The sequence below is a fragment of the Nelumbo lutea genome, chromosome 2 (assembly GCF_056320005.1).
Source record: "Nelumbo lutea isolate HS-2025 chromosome 2, American lotus-T2T, whole genome shotgun sequence".
Classification (NCBI taxonomy): Eukaryota; Viridiplantae; Streptophyta; class Magnoliopsida; order Proteales; family Nelumbonaceae; genus Nelumbo; species Nelumbo lutea.
In genome coordinates this window covers 35,541,681-35,565,895 of record NC_142685.1, presented here as the reverse complement: position 1 = coordinate 35,565,895, position 24,215 = coordinate 35,541,681, and the positions used below count along the sequence as shown (strand labels likewise).

Below are 24,215 nucleotides of genomic sequence, written 5' to 3'. Positions count from 1 at the left end.
CCTTGGAGAAAATGGGGGTCTGCCCACTAAGCTGCTCCAACACCTACAATTGGAATTAAAATAGATTTAGACACAACCGGCTAGAAACAATAGATCTGAGGCATACTAAGAATGTGATGGGATACTAGCCACCACAGAGGTCTCTTCGAGGGAAACCTAACCTCCTACTAAGAAAAGAAGAAGAAATGGATTAAGCCAGGTCGGCCCTACTCGTTTATTCTCAGATATTTATAGAGTGTACAAGGAAATCATGACATGTGCATGGGACTGTTCATGGCTGACGTGTCTTCTTTGTGTACATGTAGTGAATGGGCAGACGTTTGGCTTCTTTCAGCATGTTGTGCTCCTCGTGGGCCTTTATAGGCACTGTGGGCTGGTCCCCATGCTGGTTAGGGGTATGGGCCTTCGGTCTCACATGGGCTGGGGCCCTAACAACTCGCCCCTCCTTTAGAACAACCTTGTCCTCAAGGTTGAAGCCTGGAAACCTCTTCTTGAGATTGTCAATGTCTTCCCAGGATCATCCTCCTTGGGCAGGTGTCTCCAAACCACTAAGGCCTCCTTGTGCACTGTCTTTCCCCTTTTAACCCACCTTAGATCTCGAACCACCATAGGCTTCGGCTGCAGGCACCCCTCCTCATCGAACTCAGGCAATGTGGGGATAGCATTCGTGTAGGGTCCTGTACTCTTCTTTAGTAGGGAAACATGGAAGACTGGGTGGATGTGAGAAGATGGCGGAAGATCCAATCTGTAGGCCACTTCCGCTGGGCGACTGATACTTGGCGGTAGGGCTGAAGCTTCATGAACACAAACTCCCCCTCCTGCTAGGTTACCGGCCTGTGCTTTTTGTCATACTGGGCCTTCATTTGCTGCTGGGCCCGGTTCAGATGTTCCTTCAGGGACCTCAAAACCTCATCCCTCTGCTGTAGTTTTTCTTCCACTTCTGCCACTGCTGTTGACCCAACTTCATAGGGAAGCATAAGAGGTCGTTCCCTCCCATACAATGCCTTAAATGGGCTCATTCCCAATGAGGAGTGATAGGTGGTGTTGTACCACAGCTCGGCCCATGGTAGCCAATTCATCCACTGTTTGGGCCTCTCCCCCGTAAAGCATCTCAAATAAGTCTCCAAGCACCTGTTAACCACTTCGGACTGTCCATCGGCTTGTGGGTGGTAGCTGAAGGTATGGTTCAACTGAGTCCCCTGGGCTTTAAAATATGCAGTCCAGAAGCGGCTCATGAAAGCTGGGTCCCTATCCGTCACAATGGATCGTGGGGTGCCATGCAATCTGGTCACCTCATTGACAAATGTGTGTGCCACTTGGGCCGTTGTGTATGGGTGCATCAGCCCAATAAAATGACTGTATTTGGTTAGCCTATCCACCACTACCATAATTACTGATTTACCCATGGAAGTTGGGAGTCCCGTGATGAAATCCATGGTAATATCCTCCCATACTTGAGCCGGAATCGGGAGAGGCTACAACAATCCCGCTGGAGTTTGATGGTTAGATTTGTAACGTTGGCAAGTAGTGCATTGAGCTACAAACTGCTGGACGGCTTTCTTCATCCCTGACCAAAACAAATGCTGGCTTACCCGACGGTAGGTACGGAGTATTCCCGAATGGCCACCCAAGGCAGAGCCATGAAATAATTGAAGTAACTCCCGAAGAAACTTTGATTGGGCCGCAATCACTAGGGGCCCTTTAAAGAAGAGATCTGGCCCCACTAAGTAGAACCCTAGGGCTGAAGTCGGATCTGTTGTAAGCTTCTGAACGACCTTCTGTATGGTTTCGTCCAGGTGGGCTTCTTCCTTGAGCCTGGCCCAGATAGAAAAGTTGGGATGGGATTCACCCAACATGAAAACCTCCTGGCTGCGGGACAGAGCGTCTGTCGCCTTGTTTGCTACACCCGGCTTGTACTCTACCCGGTAGTCAAACCCCAATAGCTTATACAACCACTTCTGCTGAGCTGGGCTGTGCACTGGTTGCTCTAACAAGTGCTTGAGGCTTTGGTGATCGGTACGGATGACAAAGGGATGTCCCAGCAGATAGGATCGCCATTTCAGCACTGTGAGGACAACCGCCATCAGTTCCTTATCATAGGTGGACTGTAGTTGGGCCTGGGTAGACAACGCCTTACTGAAGTAGGCCAGGGGTCTACCTTGTTGCATAAAGACTGCTCCCACTCCGGACTTAGATGCATCACATTCTACTACGGACTCTTTAGAGAAGTCTGGTAAAGCAAGAGTGGGCGAGGAGGCCTGTTTGAGGTCCTGGAATGCAACTTGGGCTTTGTCATTCCAATTAAAAGCATTCTTTTTGAGCAGTTGGGTCAAGGGGCCCGCTATCAGGCCGTAATTTTTTATGAACCGTCTGTAGTAATCGGTTAGGCCCAAGAACCCCCTAAGGGCCTGTATGGAGTCTGGAATGGGCCAGTTAACCACGGCTGCAATTTTCTCAGGATCAGCTCTAACCCAGCCTTGAGAGACAATATGGCCGAGGTAGTGCACCTCTGTCTGGGCGAACAGACATTTGTCTTTCTTGGCGTAGAGCTGATGTTGCCTCAAGATCTCCATGGTAGTTTTCAGATGCTGTAGATGGGCATCCCAACTGTCACTATAAACCAGTATATCGTCGAAAAATACCAGAATGAACCGCCTGAGGTAGTGCCGAAATATATCATTCATCAAAGCATGAAAAGTGGATGGAGCGTTGGTCAGCCTGAAGGGCATAACCAGGAATTTATAGTGCCCATCATGAGTCCGTAATGCCGTCTTCAGCACATCCTCCGGGTGAACCTGGATCTGGTGGTATCCGGCCCTCAAGTCTAGTTTGGAAAACATCGTTGCAGCTCCTAACTCATCCAACAGCTCGTCAATCACAGGTATGGAAAATTTGTCCTTTACTGTGATACGGTTCAAGGCCTGGTAATCAACACAGAATCTCCATGTGCCATCTTTCTTTTTACCAGCAGGATAGGTGAGGAGTATGGTCTGGAACTGGGGTGTATCAGTCCCCTCTTCTTCAGGTCAGCTACAATGTTTTCAATTTCAGACTTCTGGAAATGTGGATAACGGTATGGCTTCACATTGGCTGGTCCCGCCCCGGGCAATACGGGAATCTTATGGTCTTGATCCCGTTTCGGGGGAAGGTCCATGGGTTCTTGGAAGACATCCTGGTAGGCCTGCAGTAATCTGGATAATTCCATGAGATCTCTTCCTGGGCCTAAAGATCCAGAAGGGTAGTCGAGTGTGGGCCCCATTGAGCCTCCTCCCAAATAAAGAATGGCCGGTGGGGAGAAATGGGGCCTCGGCTTGATTGTAAGGCCAAATTCTTCTTGCAATGGGGGCCCTGGGTCGAGGCCTCAGAGTGCATTTCTGCCCTTCTATGGTGAGAATCATGGTCAGTCGGGCCCAATTATCGCAGCCACTGGATGCCCAAAATCACATCGGGCCCCCTTAACTCCAACGGGTGGAGATTCGCTTGGAGTAAGTGCCCTTGCACCTTGATTTCCACGACTTTACAAACCCCATCGCAACTGAGTCTGTGTTCATTAGCTACATGGACTAAGAAAACCGGTATAGGTTCCACCGCTAAATGGAGCTGGTCAACTAGCTCCTCTAAAACGAAGTTTAGAGAGTTCCCGCTATCCACCAATATTGCCATTGGGCTGCCCCCGACCACTGCTCTCAACCTCATGGTTCGAGGTGATGACAAGCCAGTCAGGGCATGGAGGGAAATCTCCGGTCCCTGCTCCATAGATTCTTCTTCATTTTCTAGGGTTCCTTCTTCAACTGTGGGGCCCTCCTTGTCGGGATCCTCCGGTTCTAATAGGAACAGTTGGGTCTCTTGCAACGATGTTCGGGTCCGAACTTTTCACCACAGTTATAGCACAGCCCACGCTCGCGGCGTGACTACATCTCCGCCCAGGAGAGACACTTGAGGGGTAAACCATTCAGTCCAACCGGTTTGGCTGGAACCGGTTCAGTTTTGGTCAGGGAAGTCTTGATGATTGGCCCGGTCAGAGCTGGTTTACTCACTCGTTTGAGTTTATTCAGTCTCTCTTCTTGCAGGCGGGCCAAGTGAGCTGCCGCATTTATAGTAACCAGTTGCAGGGCTTTCACCTCATACCGGATTTCATCCCTCAATCCCCCTAAGAAAGCTCCCTCCAACGTTGACTCAGGTCATCCATATACCCGAGAAGCCAACCTCTCAAACTCATTCTGGTACTCCTTCACCGTCCCCAATTGTTTAAGTCTCGACAGAGCTTCATCAAAATTTTCAAACCCAGATGGTCCGAAACGGTGACAGAGGACCTCTGTAAATTCCGTCACCCAATCTAGGGGTTGGAGCGTTGATACCATTGGAGCCATTGGATAGCCTCCCCCTCCAAATGGATCGAAGCCACCGGCACACGCTGATGCCCAGGAATCTCATTAATCTCAAAAAATCTTTCGGCTCTAAATATCCAAGAGATGGGATCCTCACCTAAGAACAAGGGAAATACCAACTTGGCCATCCTCCAGAATCCAGAACCAACATGTGGGTGGCCGGAGTAACTGGAGCCTTCGTAATCTCCTTCGCGCAGGTTGGAATGGGATGATTGCTAGGTCTAGCTAGCGACCCCCAAGATGGAGTCCTTCAAATCTTTCAGCTCCCCAAACACCTTGTGAAGCTCCTCTTCGATCTTATCGATTCGTCCCTCCATTGCTAAGGATCTCGTGTTCGTCATCCTTCACCGCCAGCAGCTCTGATACCAACTTGATGGGATACTACCCACCGCAGAGGTCTCTTCGAGGGAAACCTAACCTCCTACTAAGAAAAGAAGAAGAAATGGATTAAGCCAGGTCTGCCCTACTCGTTTATTCTCAGATATTTATAGAGTGTACAAGGAAATCACGACATGTGCATGGGACTATTCATGGCTGACATGTCTTCCTTGTGTACATGTAGCGAATGGGTGGACGTTTGGCTTCTTTCAGCATGTTGTGCTCCTCGTGGGCCTTTATAGGCACTGTGGGCTGCTCCCTGTGCTGGTTAGGGGTATGGGCCTTCGGCCTCACATGGGCTGGGGCCCCAACAGAATGTTAGAAACGCATAGGGAAACCTTCGCAGCTCTGGTGAGACGACCTCCACTTTCGCCGCCAGAGATGTTGAGGACTAACTATTGAACTTTGATCTCCCGCATTGGTTTCGAGAGATTCTTCTCTGAAGCCTATTTTGAGTACATATAAACTTATTTAGAAGGAAGTAAGACCAAAAGAAAAATCTCAGACCGGTAAGCAGAAATAGAAAGAATAAAAAAAAAAAAAAAAAAACTTAAACAAGTAGTGACAAAGGAATGAGAAGATCCACTGTTGCTCTCTGCAGCCAAGGTTACAGAGGCAACCAAGTAGGTTGATAATTTACGGAGGGATCATTTACAGATCACCATTGCTCTCCGGAGAGTATCTATTACCCCGATGGCTAATACTCTCTTGAAGGGTGGCTAAGCAACTTTCCTGTGCGCTGATAATGCTCTCTTCCTCCGGCCTCTCCTTTTACTTGGGTAACTTATATGACACAAGAACGCTGGAGCCAAACATACCCAAACAAGTTTTACCTAGGAAACATTTGCCTAGATAAACTTATTTACCCAGGCAAGGTAAGTGAAAAAGAATGGAGCCAGCTTAGGGTAAAAGACTTAAACATCCCTTGGCTTTTCTCCAAAACATTGAAACGTCCTCTCTTCTCAAATTGGACAGAGACCTCCCCCATCATATGACATTATTTGATAAAGACCTCTCCTCCGTTAACAATCCATCAACATGTGACTAAATTTTGTCAAGTTTTTTCAGAAAACCTAATATTGCCCCTCTTTTCACACAACTGTAGGAAGGAATCCTTGAATTGTGATTTCTCACAATTCCAGAGGTTGAAAAAATGAGTAGAATGTAATCTCATGAATTGCAGAGGATACAACACTGTTCATCTGGTTATATGTGACTCTCTTCTACCCAACTGCATGACAGAATCCGGTAGATGCAGGACTTTACACGGCAAACCCAATTGGGCTTCCTTCATTCTTGGAATTGAGATGTGGAAGCATAGCCTTAGATTTATTGATATGGCCCCACCAAGATGTCACCTTATCTCATTCAAGGTGGGGCCGTATCAAATTATCAATACATCACTTTGATTTCCTTGTTTCAGCGCAGCGCTGTATTATAGCAAAAGTGGTACAAGACTGCGGACTGGGCTACCTATCAGGGTTGAACACACCAGTGAACTAGTGGGGTAGCAAATGGGTGAGTTGGGTTGGGTAAGGGTTGAATACCAACCCACCCATATTGACCCACCAACCCATCATCACCCATAATCAATTCTTGTTAATGGGTCACAACCCACCCTGACCCTGACCTATCCATATTGACCCTTACCCACTCACCCATACTGACCCACCTACCCTCATCTATAAATGCAGAGAAGGGTCGGATCAACCCATATACTCAAACAAAAAGTACCAGAAATGCAGAAAATACATTAAAATATCACAAAAATTGCAGAAAATGCATAAATTATAGAAACTTCGCAAATACATTGCATAAAATGCAAAAAAATGCAGAAACTTTGCAGAAAATACAGGAAAATGCAGAATTTTGACAAAAATTCAAAAAATGCACAAAATACCAGAAAATGCAGGAAAATATAAGAAAAAAATTGCTGAAATTTTGCAGAAATTAAAAAAATAAAGTTGCAGAAAAGTACCAAAAATGCAGAAAATGCTTTAAAATAGTAGAAACTTGCAGAAAATGCAAAAATTATAGAAATTTTGACAAAAAAATGCAGAAATTTTACAGAAAATAACGAAAATGCAGAAATTACAGAAACTTGGCAGAAAGTTTTAGAAACAAATGCAGAAAATGCATGAAAATATAAGAAAATTTGCTGAAATTTTGTAGAAAATTCAAAAAAAAAAAGTTGCAGAAAAGTACAAAAAATGCAGAAAATGCATTAAAATACCACAAAAATTGCAGAAAATGCAGAAATTACAGAAATTTGACAGAAAATTCAAAAAATGCAGAAAATACCAGAAAATGCAAGAAAATATTAGAAAAATTGCTGGAATTTTGTAGAAATTCAAAAAAAAAAGTTGCAGAAAAGTACCAGAAATGCAGAAAATGCATTGAAATACCACAAAAATTGCAGAAAATGCAGAAATTATAGAAAACTTGCAAATAAATTGCAGAAAACGCAAAAAAATGCAGAAATTTTGAGAAAAATATCAAAAAATTGCAGAAAATAAATATAAATCTATAAACTACCAAACAGCCCAATCAGCTGAAGTTGAGTTCAGATCTGCTGCACTTTATAGGCTGAATTCTGGGTTGCTTAACCAATGAGAATAGCCCATTCTGTATAAATCTGCAGTTTATACAGGTTTGTAATTCAAGATAGGTATATATGCATAAAAAGTTGAAGAAAGTTGTATTCCTTAGCTTTATTGTTAGGAAAACTATATAAATTTGTTGTGGCATATAAAAACACTGTCATGCACGATACCTATATCAATTTATGCAAAAGAGAGGTAAGAGTACAAACCAAGCCCAAATTGACCAAACTGCTCTCATATGATCAAGAGAGGTAAGAGTGCAAACCTAACCATCTGATTTAAACCTTCTTAGATTGTGGATATTTCTTCAGACTACACAAAATTCCGTAGATCAGATAGGTCTCTATGTATATTCCCTAATAAGGTCAATAAGAATCAGGTCGCTACAATTACAAGATGTCCATTTGAGTGTGCTCCAATAGTCCATAAGAATCAAGGCCCTATGTTTTCTCTTGTCATGACTAGTTAGAATATTAGTTAGCCCTACATTTGTTTTCTGGTTCCACTTCTGAGAAAATGGGAAAAAGCAAAAAGGGACTATGGAGCCATGTAAAATATAGATATTATATTTAATGCAGAAATACAGGCTTGGGAAGTGCCAGCGGTCAGAATCCTACAGTGACAGCAGGCAAGAAGGTGAGATCACTTGGTTAGAATTACTTATTTCCATGATTGTTCCATCATTTCAGTGTTTCTGATTTCTATGACAGATCTCATGGAGGCAGACTATGGAGACAAGAAAGTTTGAGGTGGTTATTTCAGTGGACAATTGATTGGTAGAACTCCCACATATTGAAACATATCAATGAGTAAGAGATGGAGGTTCCTTCCATTCTTCTATTCGATCAATCTGACAGGAATTTAAAAGGCCTGGTTTGGTTATGGAAATCTGTGTTTCAGGAACTTGAAGATAGCTCAAGCTCTACAAATACAAATGGAAGTGCAGAAGAAGCTTATTGAGGTAGGCTCTTCATAAACCCAACTTCATTTTAAAATCATTTGTACCAACCTCTCAGCATGGAAATTAGATGACAAGTTTTCTCCTCTGGGTGCAGAGACACTCACAGCTACGGACTGAAGCTCAAGGGAAGTAATTGCAGTCGATTTTAAAGAAATAACAGTTTAATTACTTATGTTTTAAGTGAATGTATTAACTAGGATCAAATTCATACTTGATCAATTATGAATACAAACAAGAGATATATCAAACGGGGCAGATTTAAACTGGTTGGGAATCAAACCAACTAATAAGTATAGCACAAACATATGAAATATAAATATGATAAAAATGTATGATCAAGTTCAGCTCTTTCATCCTTGATAACAACTTCATCTCTACCGTGCAAGTTTGTGTGTTCCCCCAAGACAAAGAGAAACTGAAAGGCAGCATGAAATTCATGCATATAGAAACAAGTTCTTAGAAGTTGCCTATTTTCAGTGCCATTACTGTGGCTACTGATCTATGTTTGCATTATTGCACAAGAATGAAAATATGAATGCAAGAAAACTCACCATCCCATGCCACAGGATTTTGAGTTGAGACTGCATTGGGTGGTAGAATAAAATCTAGGTCTACCAAATCCATAAAACATTAGGTTGGATAAGCAAATATCCTGATTTGGATTCTCCTAGATATATATAGATCCTGATATAAAAAGTTTCTACATGTATATTTGTTCTTGTTGATCCCAAAAAAAGGAAAAAAAAAAGAAAAGAAAAAGAAAAACTCTACATTTGTAGTCTCAAATTAGATGAGATGGAACTAAGGGTTCAAGATTTTTTTCATAATAATCTTCTTTTCATTTCTTTGTTTCCACCAGTTAATGTGTAACAGTTACATGGTTAAAACCACATATTATGCATAATTGCATATATTTAATGACCTGTTACTCTGTGTTCTTTTTGACAACTGTAGTCAGATCGTCAATCTTGTGTGTTTTAACTAGAACTAACTTATGTTTTTGTCTTCCACTGCATGGCTATAGCTTCGACAATTTGATCTTCATGAATTCAAGAAATACTGTGGCATCCTCTGTTTCCTGTAAATTGGGAAACAAGAACAATTTTTTCTTCTGGATTTTGATCTTCTTACTCACAAGATTCCTCAGGACCCTATCCTGTACATGAACTTCAAGTTGTTTAAGGCCATTGTTAGAAGCCCTTCTTCATCAGTTAGCTTACTTGGATCTCTTGGGGGGGCCCGACTATAGCACCGACTTAGGGGCCATCTGGCAAGTCTTTTTGGGAAGATCTGACAGCCAAAAGACGCATTGAGCTTTTGTGTTGAGATCTGAGCAGCCTGGAGCTCGTTTGGTTAAGGCGTGTCTTTCAGCGCAAAGACAAATAGGAAAAAAAACGCAAAAGCTCCATTTGGAGCTTCTCGAAAATCACCCGTTTTGGGCTTCTCGCGTCTTTTCGGCACATCGGCATTTGGCGGCTAGATCTACCGTGAACCAAACGAGAAATGTTCGAATCGCGGTCTGCCGGGCTTGTAAATAACCAACAGACAGCACGGAAAGGTGTGCCAAATGGGCCCTTAATCTGCAATCATCTGCTATATAAGCCATTAAGCATTGGCAAGATGATTTCCTCTCAATTATATGGTTTGGCTAGGACCCATATGTGCAAGCCCTTCCAGAACCGGTTGCTTCTTCCTGTGCAAATTCCTGATTCTATTCCCTCTGATTATGTTGAATTTGATTTTTCTGATGTGTTTGGGATATTTTGAAAAAAATAGACCATCCCTTTGTTGTGCAGCTCAGATATTCAGTCACAAGTAATGAGTTACCTCAAGCTCCTAAGTAGTTTCTTTTTCTTTTTCTTTTTCTTTTTCTTTTTCTTTTGATAATTTAAGTTGTTTCTTTTTCTTTCTTCACAAAGTCTAAGTAATTCTGAATACCTTTCAGTATATTTGAGATTAAAAGGTTTATAAGAAACTGTAAGTTTTAGAAAATACAAAGCATGAGCTTTTAATTATTATTTTTTCCTTAAGAAATGTAATCGATTGTGCTTATGTCTACTGAGATTTTAATTATTGGATTTAACTTAAGTTTTTGAACTATATTCTGCCTTTCTTGGTGAAATCTCATTAAAGTTTCCTAATAGGAATTCGAACTTGATTTTTGATGTTGATTATATCACCATTGCCTGTTCAGGTACTTTTAATTTATACTTTGAATATTTATGAATATTTTCAGCTGTATTACCTTACCCATTGACACAAGTCACAGAACCTACAGGGATTTATGTTTGTAACTATTGGCCTGCTGTCTAGTTGGGTCTTAATAAAACTTTCCAGTTAACTATCAAAAAAAATAAAAAAACAAGAAATCTGTGGGGGGAATGATGGTATATGACAGTTGTTCAGTGGAAGCTTCTTGCTAGTTAGGAAATTTCATAATCTCTGTTTTTTCACTTGTGTTTTGTCTTGGCTTGTATTGAATAAATTGTCAGATAGAAAGCAAATTATTTTACAAAAAATGTGGGAGGGCAAAACAACACATAATGCTAGATATGGTTATTTGATGACACTTCATATCAGGCTGTAACCTTTAAGTGCACTTAATAATCATTATCCATGCAGTCCTATCTAATGTTATAAACTTCGTGAAAATTTTCATGTCAAACATTTTTGGTAAAATGACTGATGATTGATAATGAACTTATTTTATAAGAGTTACAGATGTTAGAAACAAGGAAGAGCTTGAATGCCAAGGGACTTAATTTTACCTGCTTGGTGATGCTAATTTTGAGCTCCCTCAAAATAAATGAATAAGACCAAACCTTGAGCTTTTAGTTTTAAAACATCAGGAAGCAAATTGCAATTAGTATGACTGAATCCTCTTTTCCAGAAATTTCATTTTATTGACAACCTCCTTAATATGAAAAGGTTTTGAGTTAGTCACATGGATATACAGACATCGCCTCCACTAGGAGGGTGTCTGCTAACATGTATGTTATTGTTTTAGAATTCAAAAGCAGCTGCCACATCAACAAAAACGATATGATTATCTTATGTGGCATTTGTTTTTGTTTGAAAAACAAAACCATACATGTTGGCAAACACCCCTTAGAAGATATCCTTAGGGATGCAAATGGATTGGATCAAATCAGATATACCTGATCCAAATTTTATTTGTTAATATTCGGATTCCAGTTGAATATGGATTGCAATTGGATATTGAACAACATTAACAAATTAAACTAAAATGATTGAAATATTATAGATCATTAATAAAATGAACTAAAAATAACTTTGGTATTGTATATCATGAACAAAATGTCGAATGAACTTATATGAAACTTGAACCTACGATACAACAAGCAAACCAATTAAAGAAGATGAGCTATGCCCAAAGGTTTACCTATCCAAAGCTCCAACCTACATGCGACTTGAGAACTCTGAGAAACAGCAGCAATAGAACAGTGGCACGGAGAGAAACAGCGACATTGAAGCTAAGAGAAGAAACTTGCTTCAAAGGCAGAACAGACAGAGAGTTGATAGAACTGAGAAAAAACTGACCCTAACAGCTTCAATGGCGAAACAGCGGCATTGAAACCCTAGCAGCTTTTGACCCTGCCCTCGATTTGGTGCTGGTGGAACAAGAACTGAGAGAAGAAACTTATGTATCTTCAATGGTGGAAAAGATTCCAAGAAATAATAGCTTTCGACCGGTCGACCCTAACAACTTCAATGGTGGAACAGAGAACTGAGAAAAAACTGAGAACTCTGTTAGTCGAAGGCGCAGGGGTCAATTTGCGCCTGAGGCGCAAGGCGAAGTGCACGCCCTTTTAAGCAAGGCACAAAATTAAAAAAAAAAAGCTAAAAAATAAAAAAAAATCAAAAATAAATGCCAAAAAATTCAAAAAAAAATCAAAATCAAAAAATTATAAAACATAATATTAATAAAAATATAAACTTAAATTTTAAAATAAACGTTTTAAAAAAACCTATTATCTAAAATTAAAATGCATAAACATAACATGTAAAGCATATTCAAATGAAAATTTAAAAATAAAATCAAACATATAAAACATTTTCAAGCATATAAAACCCACAATCTCTTTTTTTCTCAATTACATTACTTCAAGTAGCTAATGTGACATATTACATTCCTAACTCTATGAGCCGCCTTTGTGCCACGCCCCTTGAGGCAAGCCCAAACAAGTCCATGTTGCGGTCTTAAATTCTTAGTTTTCACATAAAAAATAATGATTTTATGGTTTTAATTGCTTTTTAAGAAGATATTTTATTATGATGAATGAATGGACAACATTACCATATAGGGGGAATCCCTAGCCCATCTCCTAGACTCAAAAAAAGCAAAAAAGCATCAAATTTTCAAAAGGTGCATGCCTGGGCTGAGGTGCAAGATGCACCAAGCGTGCGCCTTTTGAAAGGGTTGTGCCTAGGACCTAGGTGAGGCACCTACCCTAAAATGTTCCTTGCATGTGTGCCTAGGCATGCCTTTTAAATCACTGCCCTAATGGATCACTTGACCCATATGACCCACTTGTGAAATGGGTCGGTATGGGTGGGTCTTGAAGCGAGTGGGTTGAGTGGGTCAAAAGGGTTAGGGTCAAAATTGCTAGCCCTAATAATGTCAAAAAATAAAGAATAAAAAAGTATTTTATAATAAAAAGTACAAAACTGCTTGGCAATTAGAGGTTTTGAGGAAGTGTGGGTTTGGGGAAAGATGGTGTAGTTGGATGACTGGTTGTGTTAGCTCTTGTCACTATTCCATCTTAGTAAACAGAGTGGTAAGGGATTTTTTTTCCGGCTAGTAGGGGAATCAAACAAGGGGACCCACTTTCACCCTTCCTCTTTACCTTGGTAGCTGATGTGTTTAGTCAAATTATCACTAGGGCTGATGGGAAAATGTGATAAGGGGTTGGAGAGTAGGCACAAACCGAATTCCAATCACTCACCTTCAGTTTGCAGATAACTGATGATCTTCTGTGAGGGAGGTTTCGGTGAGAAGGTGGAAATTTTGAAAGAATTGATTACAGTTTTTGAAGGAGTCTCTAATTTGAAAATCAATCTAGGAAAAAGTTGCATAGTCAGAGTAAATTTAGTTTTTGAGGAGGTTGAGGCGATTGAAGGCTGTCTTGAGTGCTCCATTTCCTCCTGGCCTTTGTCTTACTTAGGGCTTCCATTGGGAGCAAACCCTAGGGAGAGTAGGTTCTGGACCCCAGTCTTTGAGAAGTTAGAAAAGAAACTAGCTGTTTGGAAGAAAAGTTATATCTCTTTGGGTGGGAGGATCACTTTGATAAAAACTACCCTCATGAATCTACCTACCTATTATCTCTCTGTCTTTAGGATACCGTCTAGGGAAGCAAAGAAGTTGGAAAAAATGATGAGAGATTTTCTGTGGGAACTGAGAGAAGGTAAAAAAGACCATTTAATCAAGTGGGGGGGGGGGGGGGTTGTGGGTAGAAGCAAAGAGGAGGGAGGATTAGGGCTCAGGATGTGCTTAAAAAGAACTCAACTCTGTTAGGGAAGTGGTTGTGGAGATGGCCTTTGGAGCGGGATAGACTCTAGCACGAAGTAGTGAAGAGTATTCATCAATGTTCAAAGAGTGGTTGGGATGCTGGTGCATCAAGGAGGGTTAACCTAGCCACACCTTGGAAAGCAATTCACAAAATTCTTCCACAGTTCCTTAGTTGTGTCAGGTATGATGCTTGTTCAGGTAATTCTATTCGGTTTTGGGAGGACATTTGGGTTGGAGATCTCCCTTTGAAAGACCTTTTTTCCTTCATTGTACTCTGTTTCCTTGTATAAAAATGAGGTGATCTCAAAATTCCTTCCGTCAAATATAATCTTACCAGCTTTGTCTTGGGATTTTGGTTTCCGTAGAGGATTAAGGGATGAGGAAATTGAGTGTTTGTCTACTCTTTTGTGTCTCCTTGATAAGGTTTGGTTGGATCCCTCGAAACCTAATAAAAGGATTTGGGCCATTCACCCCAAAGGGTCTTTTTCTTGTAGCTCCTTTTTCAAGTTCCTCTGCCAATCTCCCTCTCATTACAGTTTCCCTTCCAAAGAAGTCTGGTGTAGGCTGGTCCCCCCAAGGTTATGGCTTTGTGCTGGGAAGTGTGGCATGGTAAAGTAAACACGATGGACAACCTACAAAAGAGAAGACCCGTCCTTTGTATTTCACTAAACTGGTGCATTCTTTGTAGATCTCATGGTGAGGATTGTAATCATCTATTTTTATCTTGTAGTGTCACTGCAAAGCTTTGGGCTTGGCTTCTATCTTTGTTTGGGTCTAGTTGGGATATGCCAGCAGAAGTAAGTACAATCTTTAACCCTTCTTTCTTCTCTTGGCCTCATAAAAGATGAAGGAAAATGTGGAGATGCTCACGAGCAGCATTGTTATGGACAGTATGGGAAGAAATGAATGTCAGAATCTTCCAAGAAAAAGGAAGAAGCAATCAAACCTTAAAGAACTGCATTTTGTCCAAGTCTTTACATTAGTTAAAGACTCTAGAATTATTTAACCATTTTACTTTTACTGATTGTTGGAAGGATTGGAAGTTGGTAGAAAGCTGTTCCTCCTACAAGGGAAAGGCAGTGACTAGCTGGGTCCCTCCTCTTGGTTCTTTGAAGCTGAATTTTGATGGGAGTAGCCAGGGTAACCCGGGTCCCTCTGGGATGGGAGGTGTACTGAGGAATGAGCCTGGAGAGGTTGTCTTAATCTACTCTGGCCCTTTAGGAGTTGGGAACTCTATCCGGGCATAACTGCTAGCTGCAATACAAGGAATACTTCTTGCAAAAGAAGTGGGCGTGGAGCAGCTTCTGATTGAAGGAGACTCTAAGACAGTGGTGGACTGGTTAAATAATCCGGAGGATGTCACTTGGGGCTACAAAAATGAGTTAAAGAAATTCAAATGGCTGACAAGAAATATGTCTATAACAGTACAATGGGTTGGGAGATCAGCTAATGCTTTTGCTGATGTCTAGGCAAAACAAGGGGTAAATAGGGAAACATTGTCCTGGGCACAATTGTAACTATTGTTTTAATTTCAACATTCATATTTTCTCTGTTGTAGTTTGTGTATTTGCTGTTTGGAGAGGCTGCTCCTCGCGCCTCTAAGGGGATCTTCTTGTATCTATTCATTATTTTAATGGAATTGATGTTATTTATCAAAAAAAAAGGCGAGGCGAGCCTCAAAGGGTGCCTTATTGCCTAGGCGTCGCCTTGACAACTATGGTAGTCATTCAAGAGTCAAGACATTTTCCCTTTGATCTAAACACTTAAGGTATCGAGGTTCCTGGTTCTCAGATTTTTCTACATTAAAATAAAACTGCTTATTACTGTTGCTGATAAAAAGAATAAATGATATACCATCTTCCAGTCTCTAGATATTAAGCAACTTCCTTCTTAATAGGCATGACCAACCACTAGGAGATTTTTCAAATTCTGTTACCCAGTTCAGATATGGCTCTAAACTTCATACCTAGAACACCAAACAACATGACTGCAGAAAAATGGCAACCAGAAGTAAAAGGTCCAATATCTTTTGAGACTGTTCTTATAAAAAAAAAATCCTTCGAGACGCTGCCAACTCAACTAATAATTACACGCCCTTGTATTGCTATCATACAGCTACAGCATCCAACTTCTATACAAATCTTACAGAAAAGGATTCAAATGACCTAGGAATATGCCATACGGTGTCATAAGTATGGGCCTGAACTGAAAAGACTGTGTGCTCCTCTCTATATCCTTCATTCATGGAACAAGTTTCAGCATATAAGTCCACATGCAACCACTGACCTTCATCTAGGGCACTTTAAGATTGAAACATTGCTGCCTCTAATGACCAATATCACTTGGTGCAAGCGACAACGAATGGTGGCTTAAAATTTGACGTGGATTATGGAAAAATCTCTGCTATCTTCTCTTTCTCATGTACTTCATCTTTTATTTAATAAAACCTCTGTAATTATTTATTATTTCATCTGTAATCTCTGTTATTATTTCATTTGTACTTCATCTGTTATCATCTGTTATCTCTGTTATTATTTCACATGGCAGTAACTAGATAAGCAGTAAGGATGTGCATATTTTATTGGTGAAAATAAAAATAGAATAAGAGGTAGCAAGTTTTTATTCTTGCTTTTCATCCATAGAGTCAATTGCAGACAGATGTAATATAACCTTCACCACTGGAAGAATTTGTAGTCATTGTCATACATATTTTTTAAGTAGTCTCTCATCAATACAGAAACAAACAAACCATGCATGAACAAAAAGAAAAATTGAATACTCTACTTTTTATGGTTTTTTCATGTGTATGTTTTGTACTGTGTATTTGCAAGGTTTATCCCTTTTTATTGAGCCCAAAATAATGGATTAGAAAATATAAAATCACAAAATAATACTTTAGGTTGAGGTCAAAGCAATACTCACATGGAGAAGATTTGACACAAATTTCTCTTTGAGAACAAGCAAAAGGAAAGTCAGGTCCTTAGTGCTCTGAAACAATCAACTGGCATGTCAAAATGATAACAAAGATTAATATTAAATGTTTCCAGACAGCAATGCATATCGGTTCAAAAGAATGAATTTCTTACATTACAACAGCAGTAAACTCCAGAAGAGCATCCACATCATATGGAGAGTTAGAGAAACTTGATTAGCCATTTAATCCATTTTAATGGAGTTCAGTTGCATCTCCATCAACTTAAAGCAACTTCATTGATCAACCATTGCAATAAAGAAGCTAAATGGAATATACTGAGATTATTCAGTCCTCTAATGACTTTCATGTAATATTGCCGAGTCTACCCAATATACCCTTTTGCCACCCCCTTGTTTGCACTATAACCTATCTCACCAATGTAAAATCCTAGCCATCCAAATTGCTGACCGGAGCTCTTTTGCCTCCCTTCTAAGTCCTGAAGAACGAAGACCAGCAATAACAGCCCGTTTGGTAGAACTAAGAACTTTCATACCTTTTCTCAGGCAAGAAAGCAGGAGCTTGGATGCTAAAAGGAACTTCCTTGCCTTGCAAAGACCATGAACTAGGGAATCGTAGGTAAAAGAATCCTTTAGCTCCATATTTTCAAATACCTTCATTGCATAATCCACCTTACCCACCTTACATAACCCATGAATCAAGCAGTTACATGCCACCAAGTTTGATTCAAATCCCATCCTCTTCATATACTCCAAGTGACGTTGGGCCCCATCAATGTCACCTATCTTGCATAATCCATCAACTAGGATTGTGTGAGTGTATTCATCACTTTGCATCCCACATTTTTCTATCTCATACAACAACTGAAATGCAGCTTCCAGCTTGCCCTCTTTACAGTACAAATTAATCAGAGTATTATAGGACACTATATCAAGCCCAAAGCCAGTCCTCAACATTTCTTCTATGCAATCATTAGCCTCTTTTGGCTTACCCATCTTAGCTAAAGCACTGATTACTGTACAATATGCAAAAGAATCAAAAGTATAACCTTTACTCTTCATCTCTAAGAAAATCTCAAACCCCTGTTTGAATTTCCCATGTCTAAAGCAACATCTCATAACAGAAGTGTAAGTTATGGCATTTGGGACATGACCAGATTCGCCAAGCTCCTTCAAGATCATTCTCGCTTCCCCTAACTTACCCGATTTGCAAAGTCCATTAATAAGTATATTGTATGTTACTAACTGGGGAAGAAATCCATGCCGTTGTAAGCTCCTGAATAACCGAAGGGCATTAACACTATAACCTGCTTTACATAGGCCATCAATCATGGTGTTATATGTAGTTGGAGATGGAGAAACATTGCTTAGGATCATATCGCGGAAGATTCTGTTAGCTTCCACCGGCTGTCCAGATTTAAAGAAACAGTTCATCAAAGTATTGTAACTCCATACATCAGGAATGATGTCATTTTGAAGCATTTCTTCGAACAGGTCGAGACATAGTGGTAGTAAGCGATACCTAGCAGCACCCGCAATCAAAGCATTGTAAGTAATGACATCTGGGTTTATCCCAGCTTCCCTCATTCTACGAAGAACTGTGTATGCTTCATGAACTCCAACTAATCGACAATAGGCAGCAATCAATGTATTATAAGTTACCACATCTGGGAGATACCCTAGTCGTATACCATCAATTAAAGCCACTTCCGCCTTTTCTAACTGCCACGCTTTACACAAAGAAGTTATGCAGATATTTAGTAAGCGAGTCGAAAGTCTACAGACCATTCTTTAAAATAGCTCCAGAGAAATCCAGACCTGCATGAGATGGGAGCATTCCATATGTAAGAATAACTGAAGAAAAGCATCCAAGCTTCTGGAACCAAAACAAAATTTGCCAATTTTGCCCCAACTTCTCTCTTTTTTCAAATTGGTAGTGGAAAACACACCCAACGAAGTTCAAAAAAAAAAAATCATAGAACCCAAGAAGGATGCAAAAAACATTCTACGTTGAAACATAAAGGAACTGACTATTCAGCTACAATTTTCTCACTCTGAGATTGACTTGCGGAAATCGGCTAAGACCCTACGAACACAAGTCCTACTATCGTACTTTTTTTTTGATAAATGTCTTTCTATTGTACTTGCTCTATCCTAATATCATGTATGTGTGTGACAGCGTTAACATATGTTTTCACGGTTGGGTCAAGCCCAATGGTGGCCCATTAACTGTCCACGAAAGTTGTTGGGGGCCCAATACTAGTGCATTGTATTTCGTATACAACTATGCATAGCTGCATACTAAGAAGGACACCCCTCTAGTTTCATCTATTTATAAAAACCTACCTTAAAGTTTGAGTTTTATTAAAACACCCCCATAGTTTAGGGATTTCTTTAGTTGACCTTCTTTTAAGAATTGCTTATATTACCATCAGAAAATGGTCACATGACCACCTAAACCAAGTGGAAAATGTTTAAGGGCATGGACCCATGATTGTTTATTCCAAAAATACCCCGAGCACTTTATATCAAGCTTTCAAAAAAGAAAGCCCTCCCCTTATAATAGAACTTAGTTAGAGAAGATGTTAAGTGCATGTGATCCAGTCTTCACATTTCAAGTAGGTGTCATTTTTTAAGCTACATATTTTGTTTGATAATAATAAATTTGAAGTGTAAATAACGTCTACCCTAACTTAAGATGAGAAGAGGCAACAATTATGGTGATTTTCTCCTTTTTAGTTCTAATAAAACAAAATTTGATGGTGATTTTCTCCTTCGTGTGATCCATGTTTACAAGTTACATATACCCTAACTTGTGCTGTCTATTATATATCATTTTGTTGATTTGGTAAGAGAATGTGCCCATGTTTTATAGGGGAAAAATGACATTTTCATTTTTATTTTCTATTGATTAAATTTGTTTATACAAATGTTAAGATTAAAATTGTTGTGAACATCAGAAAAAACAACTGTCAAATTCATGGCCAAACATATGGAGTCGCCACCCATCAAAATACGTAACCGGGAGTGATGCCCTCTGGGATTTGCACTTATCAAAATTAGTTGAAGGTTGGTGGCTCCATGCTTCTCTGCATGGACAAGGCTAGTCTGAACAAGTCAAGAGAGAGGGAAGGAGTTAGGCACCCCTCTTTGGTCAGTGTGAAAACCGAATTCCCTTCCTTATTTAGATTGGAATTGGGAACCCAGTTCCTTCGACAGCTCTAAAGTACATAGATGTTTCTTTCTTCCCTTCGAGATCAACCACTTTTTTTGGACGCAGGGCCTGCACAAAAGGGTGAGAAATTGCTCTCTCACCCCTTTTCTATTAGAACCCCCACCTTCGAACTCAATTGGCTGGCCTGAAGAGCAAGGAAGCATGCTAGCCCCTCTAATGCCAGAGAACACAACCATTCTCGTGCTCGAATTCAAATGCCAAACAAAAATAAGAGATTGAACCAGCAATAATCAACTACAAGAAACAAACAAACAAATAAATAAATAAAAGAGCTACTTCTGAATTGTTAAATCAACTTCGAACAGAGGTATAGAAGATGAGGTAGTCGGCTGTAAGAACCTACAGAACTAGCGAACTCGAATGCGAAGGTTTGAATAACTTGATGAAACTGGGATCTTTGGTGCTGTGGAAACTTTAGCTTAGCTGTGGCAAAGGGGCAGATCGAGGGTACTAGCAGCGGCACTCGAATCCGAATGGCAATAGGACATCGACGGCGGTGATGGCAGAGACGGCCAATGTATTCGGTAGCAAGAATAGAAGGAACAGAAATCTTCTCCCCCCTTTGTCTCTCTGATCTTTCTCTCTCTCTCTCTCTCTCTCTCTCTCTCTCTCTCTCTCTCTCTCTCTCCCAGTTCGAAACCCTTTCTCCACTTTTCCTCTCTTGTTTTCAATTTCTCTCGAGACTTCTACACCTCTTCGCTCCCCTGTTTTAGCTCGATAGAATAAAACTCTTCGAAAAATCCTTCCTGTCCGAGAGCTCTATGAATAGAGAATTTGGGGAATGAAGAATATTTGTGAAAATAAGTATGAAGGATATTTTGGTCATTTTGTTAAGGGGTATTTTTTGAAAAGAGGGGTACTTATGGTAATTAAGATGAGGGATATTTTAAAAAATATGGAGGGTATCTTGGGAATTTTATTTGAAGGGTATTTTGGTAATCTGGTGTGAAGGGTATTTTGGGAATTTGATTTGAAGGGGATTTTTGGAATTTGTTTTGAAGGGTATTTTGGGAATTCATTCTAAAGAGTATTTTGGTACTTTGTTATGAAGGTATTTCAGGAATTTGTTTTGGAGGGCATTTTGGTAATTTGGTGTGAAGAGTATTTTGGGAATTTGATTTGAAGGGTATTTAGGCAATTTGGTGTGAAAGGTATTTTGGGAATTTGCTATGAAGGAGATTTCGGGAATTTGTTTTGAAGGGTATTTTGGGAATTTGATCTAAAGAGGATTTTGAGAATTTGTTTTGGGGGTATTTCAGTAATTTGGTTTGAAGGGTATTTTTGTAAATTGATGTGAAGGGTAATATGGGAATTTGATCTGAAGGGGGAATTGAGGTCAAGGAGAAAGTTCGAAATGGAATCGCAATATGATGGAGAGGGTGAGTAAGGGTTAATTGGGATTTTTTATGTTTGAGAGAGATCAAAAAGGTATGATCTAGTGTTTAGGGTGAATTTGGGGTTCAAACAGCCAATCAAGCAAAAATCAGATACTTGTAAACTATAAGGAATGTTTTAATAAAACACAAACTATAGAATAGATATTAATAAATACAAGAAAATATAGATGTTTAGTAAATGACATTTTATTTTATATTAAGTTGGACTGTAAAATTCAAATAAGAAGTGGAAATGAAAAATATGAGCAAATATAAATTCAACCAACTTGCTTGAGCCCATAGGCCAAATCCCAACTGAGTTATAATGGATTTAGTTGATGTTTGTCTTAGGTTGCCAACTGGATCCAAGTTGGAGATTTAGCCATTTAGGTAGCCTAGCCTATCAATGATGTCCAAAATTCTGCAGCCTAATCCAACATTCGATTAGATTAAAAACAACATAATACCCAAAAAAAATGGTATGTCTCAACATAGGAAACCGAACTTGAGCTACTCTAATGCTCCTCCAACTCCCAAATTTAAAAGGTTTTTTGTTTATTTTTCCTTTAAAAACATTTATAATAAACCCAAACCTTCCTGTTCCATTTCTCTTGAAACCCTACCTCTTATACTCCCTATTTTTATTTTCTTGTTCAACTCCCCTCACCAAAAAAAAAACAGAAAGAAAATTCATGTCTCCCTCCGTGTGAAAATATAAAAAAGAAAGCTCAATTTAAAAAAAAAATACAAATACAAGATTTAGAAATACCATATACAAGGTTTTGAACTGAGCATATTTATACTTGCAAGTTGCTACCTTCCCAAACTGACTCAAAATGTGAAGATATACACCAGATTTGGTAAAACTTCAGTAGTAAGAGTAATAGTAATAATAATAATAATTGACCATATTATTAGTTCAAATATTATTTTTACACTAAAAATGTTGAAATATTTTGAGTAGACAATCTAACAATAACACCAACACCATGACACTAAACATAATGGAATGACAAAATAGGATTCAGTTGACACATTATTTGGACAAGACTTTCATTAATTGACCCATTAAACATCCATTCCATGGTGGGTCATATCATATATCTTTAAACATGGGTCACAAGTAGGGGTATAAGCGGTATTCGAAAATCTAATTTTGAATTCAATATTTGACATAATCGAATCAAATTTGGACAATTCGAATATCTAATCAGCCGAATTCGGATATCCTATTCATACCGAATAGTTAATTAAATTTGAATTCGGATAAGACCTGATTCGATTCGATAAATATTAGAATTTGATCGATTATTTAATTCTTATATATAGTATATAAAATATTTTATATAAATTATATATAATAATTAAGTTAGATAAATAATTTATATATTTATATATTTTATATCAATAAAATATTTATTTTATATATTTATTAATTATCTAAAATAATTAATTAATCGAATTCGAATATAATTGAATATTTAATCGGATTCAAATTCAAATATTAATTTTCAATATCTGCCTGTAAACGTCAGAAAAAACAGGCTCCAACGGTTAACCAAATGTAAGGAGTCGCCACCCATCGTAAACACATAACTGGGAGTGATGGGTCTCCCAGAATTGGATTTCAGAAATAAACTTGAATTTAATGGCAATTCCCTATCATTCGACCTAGACAAGGTAGACAAACCTAGGTAAGATGAGAAAGAGAGAGGGAAGGGGTTAGGCACCCCTCTCTCTGGTCAGCGTGAACACCATTATCCAAACTTGTGCAGAAAATAAATTGGAGACTCGGATCTTCTAATAGCTCGAAGGAATGCTCTCTTCTACATTCCCAGACCAATCCCCTTTTAGGCACAGGGACCTAAGAAAAAGGATGAGAAACTGCTTCCTCACCCCTTTCTATCAGAGCCCCCACCTCCGGACTCAGTTGAATGGTATGAAAAAGAGAGGAAGCATAAAGCTCCCAAACTCTAGAGAACCCCCAAGCCTCGAAGCTAAAAAAAAAAAAAAAAAAAAAAAAAAAAAAAAAAAAAACGAACCATAAAGCAAAAGCAAGAACATCTATTACAAAAACAGCAACTACAACTACAGTTGTTACCCTAAAAGGAGATTTGAGGTAATCAAAATATACCTCTTGTGGCGTGAAATGAGAAGCGATGATGCAAGGGAAGGGAAAGCTCAGCCTCTCGAAGAAGCTCCTTCAGCGATGGAAACTCTACCTAGGTTGTGATGGAAGCAATTTTTCTCTTCGAATTTGACGAGGACTGAGACAGGATCTTCGACTGTTTTCTCCTCTCTCTCACAATCTTCTCTCCTCTCTCAAGACCTCCTTCCAACCCTCTCTATTTTCTTCTCCTTTTCTCTCTCATGGACTCTCTCTCTCTCTCTCTCTCTCTCTCTCTCTCTCTCTCTCTCTCTCTCTCTCTCTCTCTTCTTCTTTTAGAACTCCCTCTCAATTCTCCATTCGGTGGCTCTCATGCTTCCCCAAAGGAAAATGTCGAGAGCTTGTAAACCCCCATTCCAACCTCTTTGCTTCTACCTCTGATTGGGAAAATGCCTCCCCTAAGGAAGGGGGCTTCTAAACAAAAACCGAGAGGAAGAGGGTTTAAGGTGGGTAGGCTAGGATTTGGGGGGAGGTATCTCACTAGGTTGGTGTCTTCAAGGGGTAAATTGGGGAAAGAAAGGTAACTTGGTATTTTTGGAAACTTGGGGTAATTTGGGAATTTAAGGGAAGGGATATTTTGGTAATTTTAGGAGAGAGGGTATTTTGGGAATTGGGTTAGGGGTAGCTTGGGTGTTGGTCAACAGGG

General features: G+C 39.6%; 1 protein-coding gene across 13 annotated transcripts in view; it reads right to left on the bottom strand.

Annotated features, from left to right (window-relative positions):
• Window positions 1-23,994, bottom strand: part of LOC148869834 (Pentatricopeptide repeat (PPR-like) superfamily protein) — a 28,730-nt gene extending 4,736 nt beyond the window's left edge. For 4 of the 13 annotated variants that reach the window (XM_088971477.1, XM_088971478.1, XM_088971480.1 and 1 more), the window contains exons 1-5: window positions 23,537-23,968; window positions 16,947-18,609; window positions 16,783-16,848; window positions 11,734-12,078; window positions 1-43 (exon numbers count right to left, since the gene is read on the bottom strand). In XM_088971477.1, the coding sequence (XP_088827603.1) occupies window positions 17,206-18,579 (1,374 nt within the window). In that variant the 5' untranslated portion in view covers window positions 18,580-18,609; window positions 23,537-23,968 and the 3' untranslated portion in view covers window positions 1-43; window positions 11,734-12,078; window positions 16,783-16,848; window positions 16,947-17,205. Of the gene's footprint in view, window positions 5,213-11,567; window positions 12,090-16,782; window positions 16,862-16,946; window positions 18,610-23,536 lie in introns of those variants that run through there. The other 9 variants (XM_088971483.1, XM_088971482.1, XM_088971484.1 and 6 more) reach the window with 6 other exon arrangements.
• Between the last annotated feature and the right edge of the window lie 221 nt (window positions 23,995-24,215).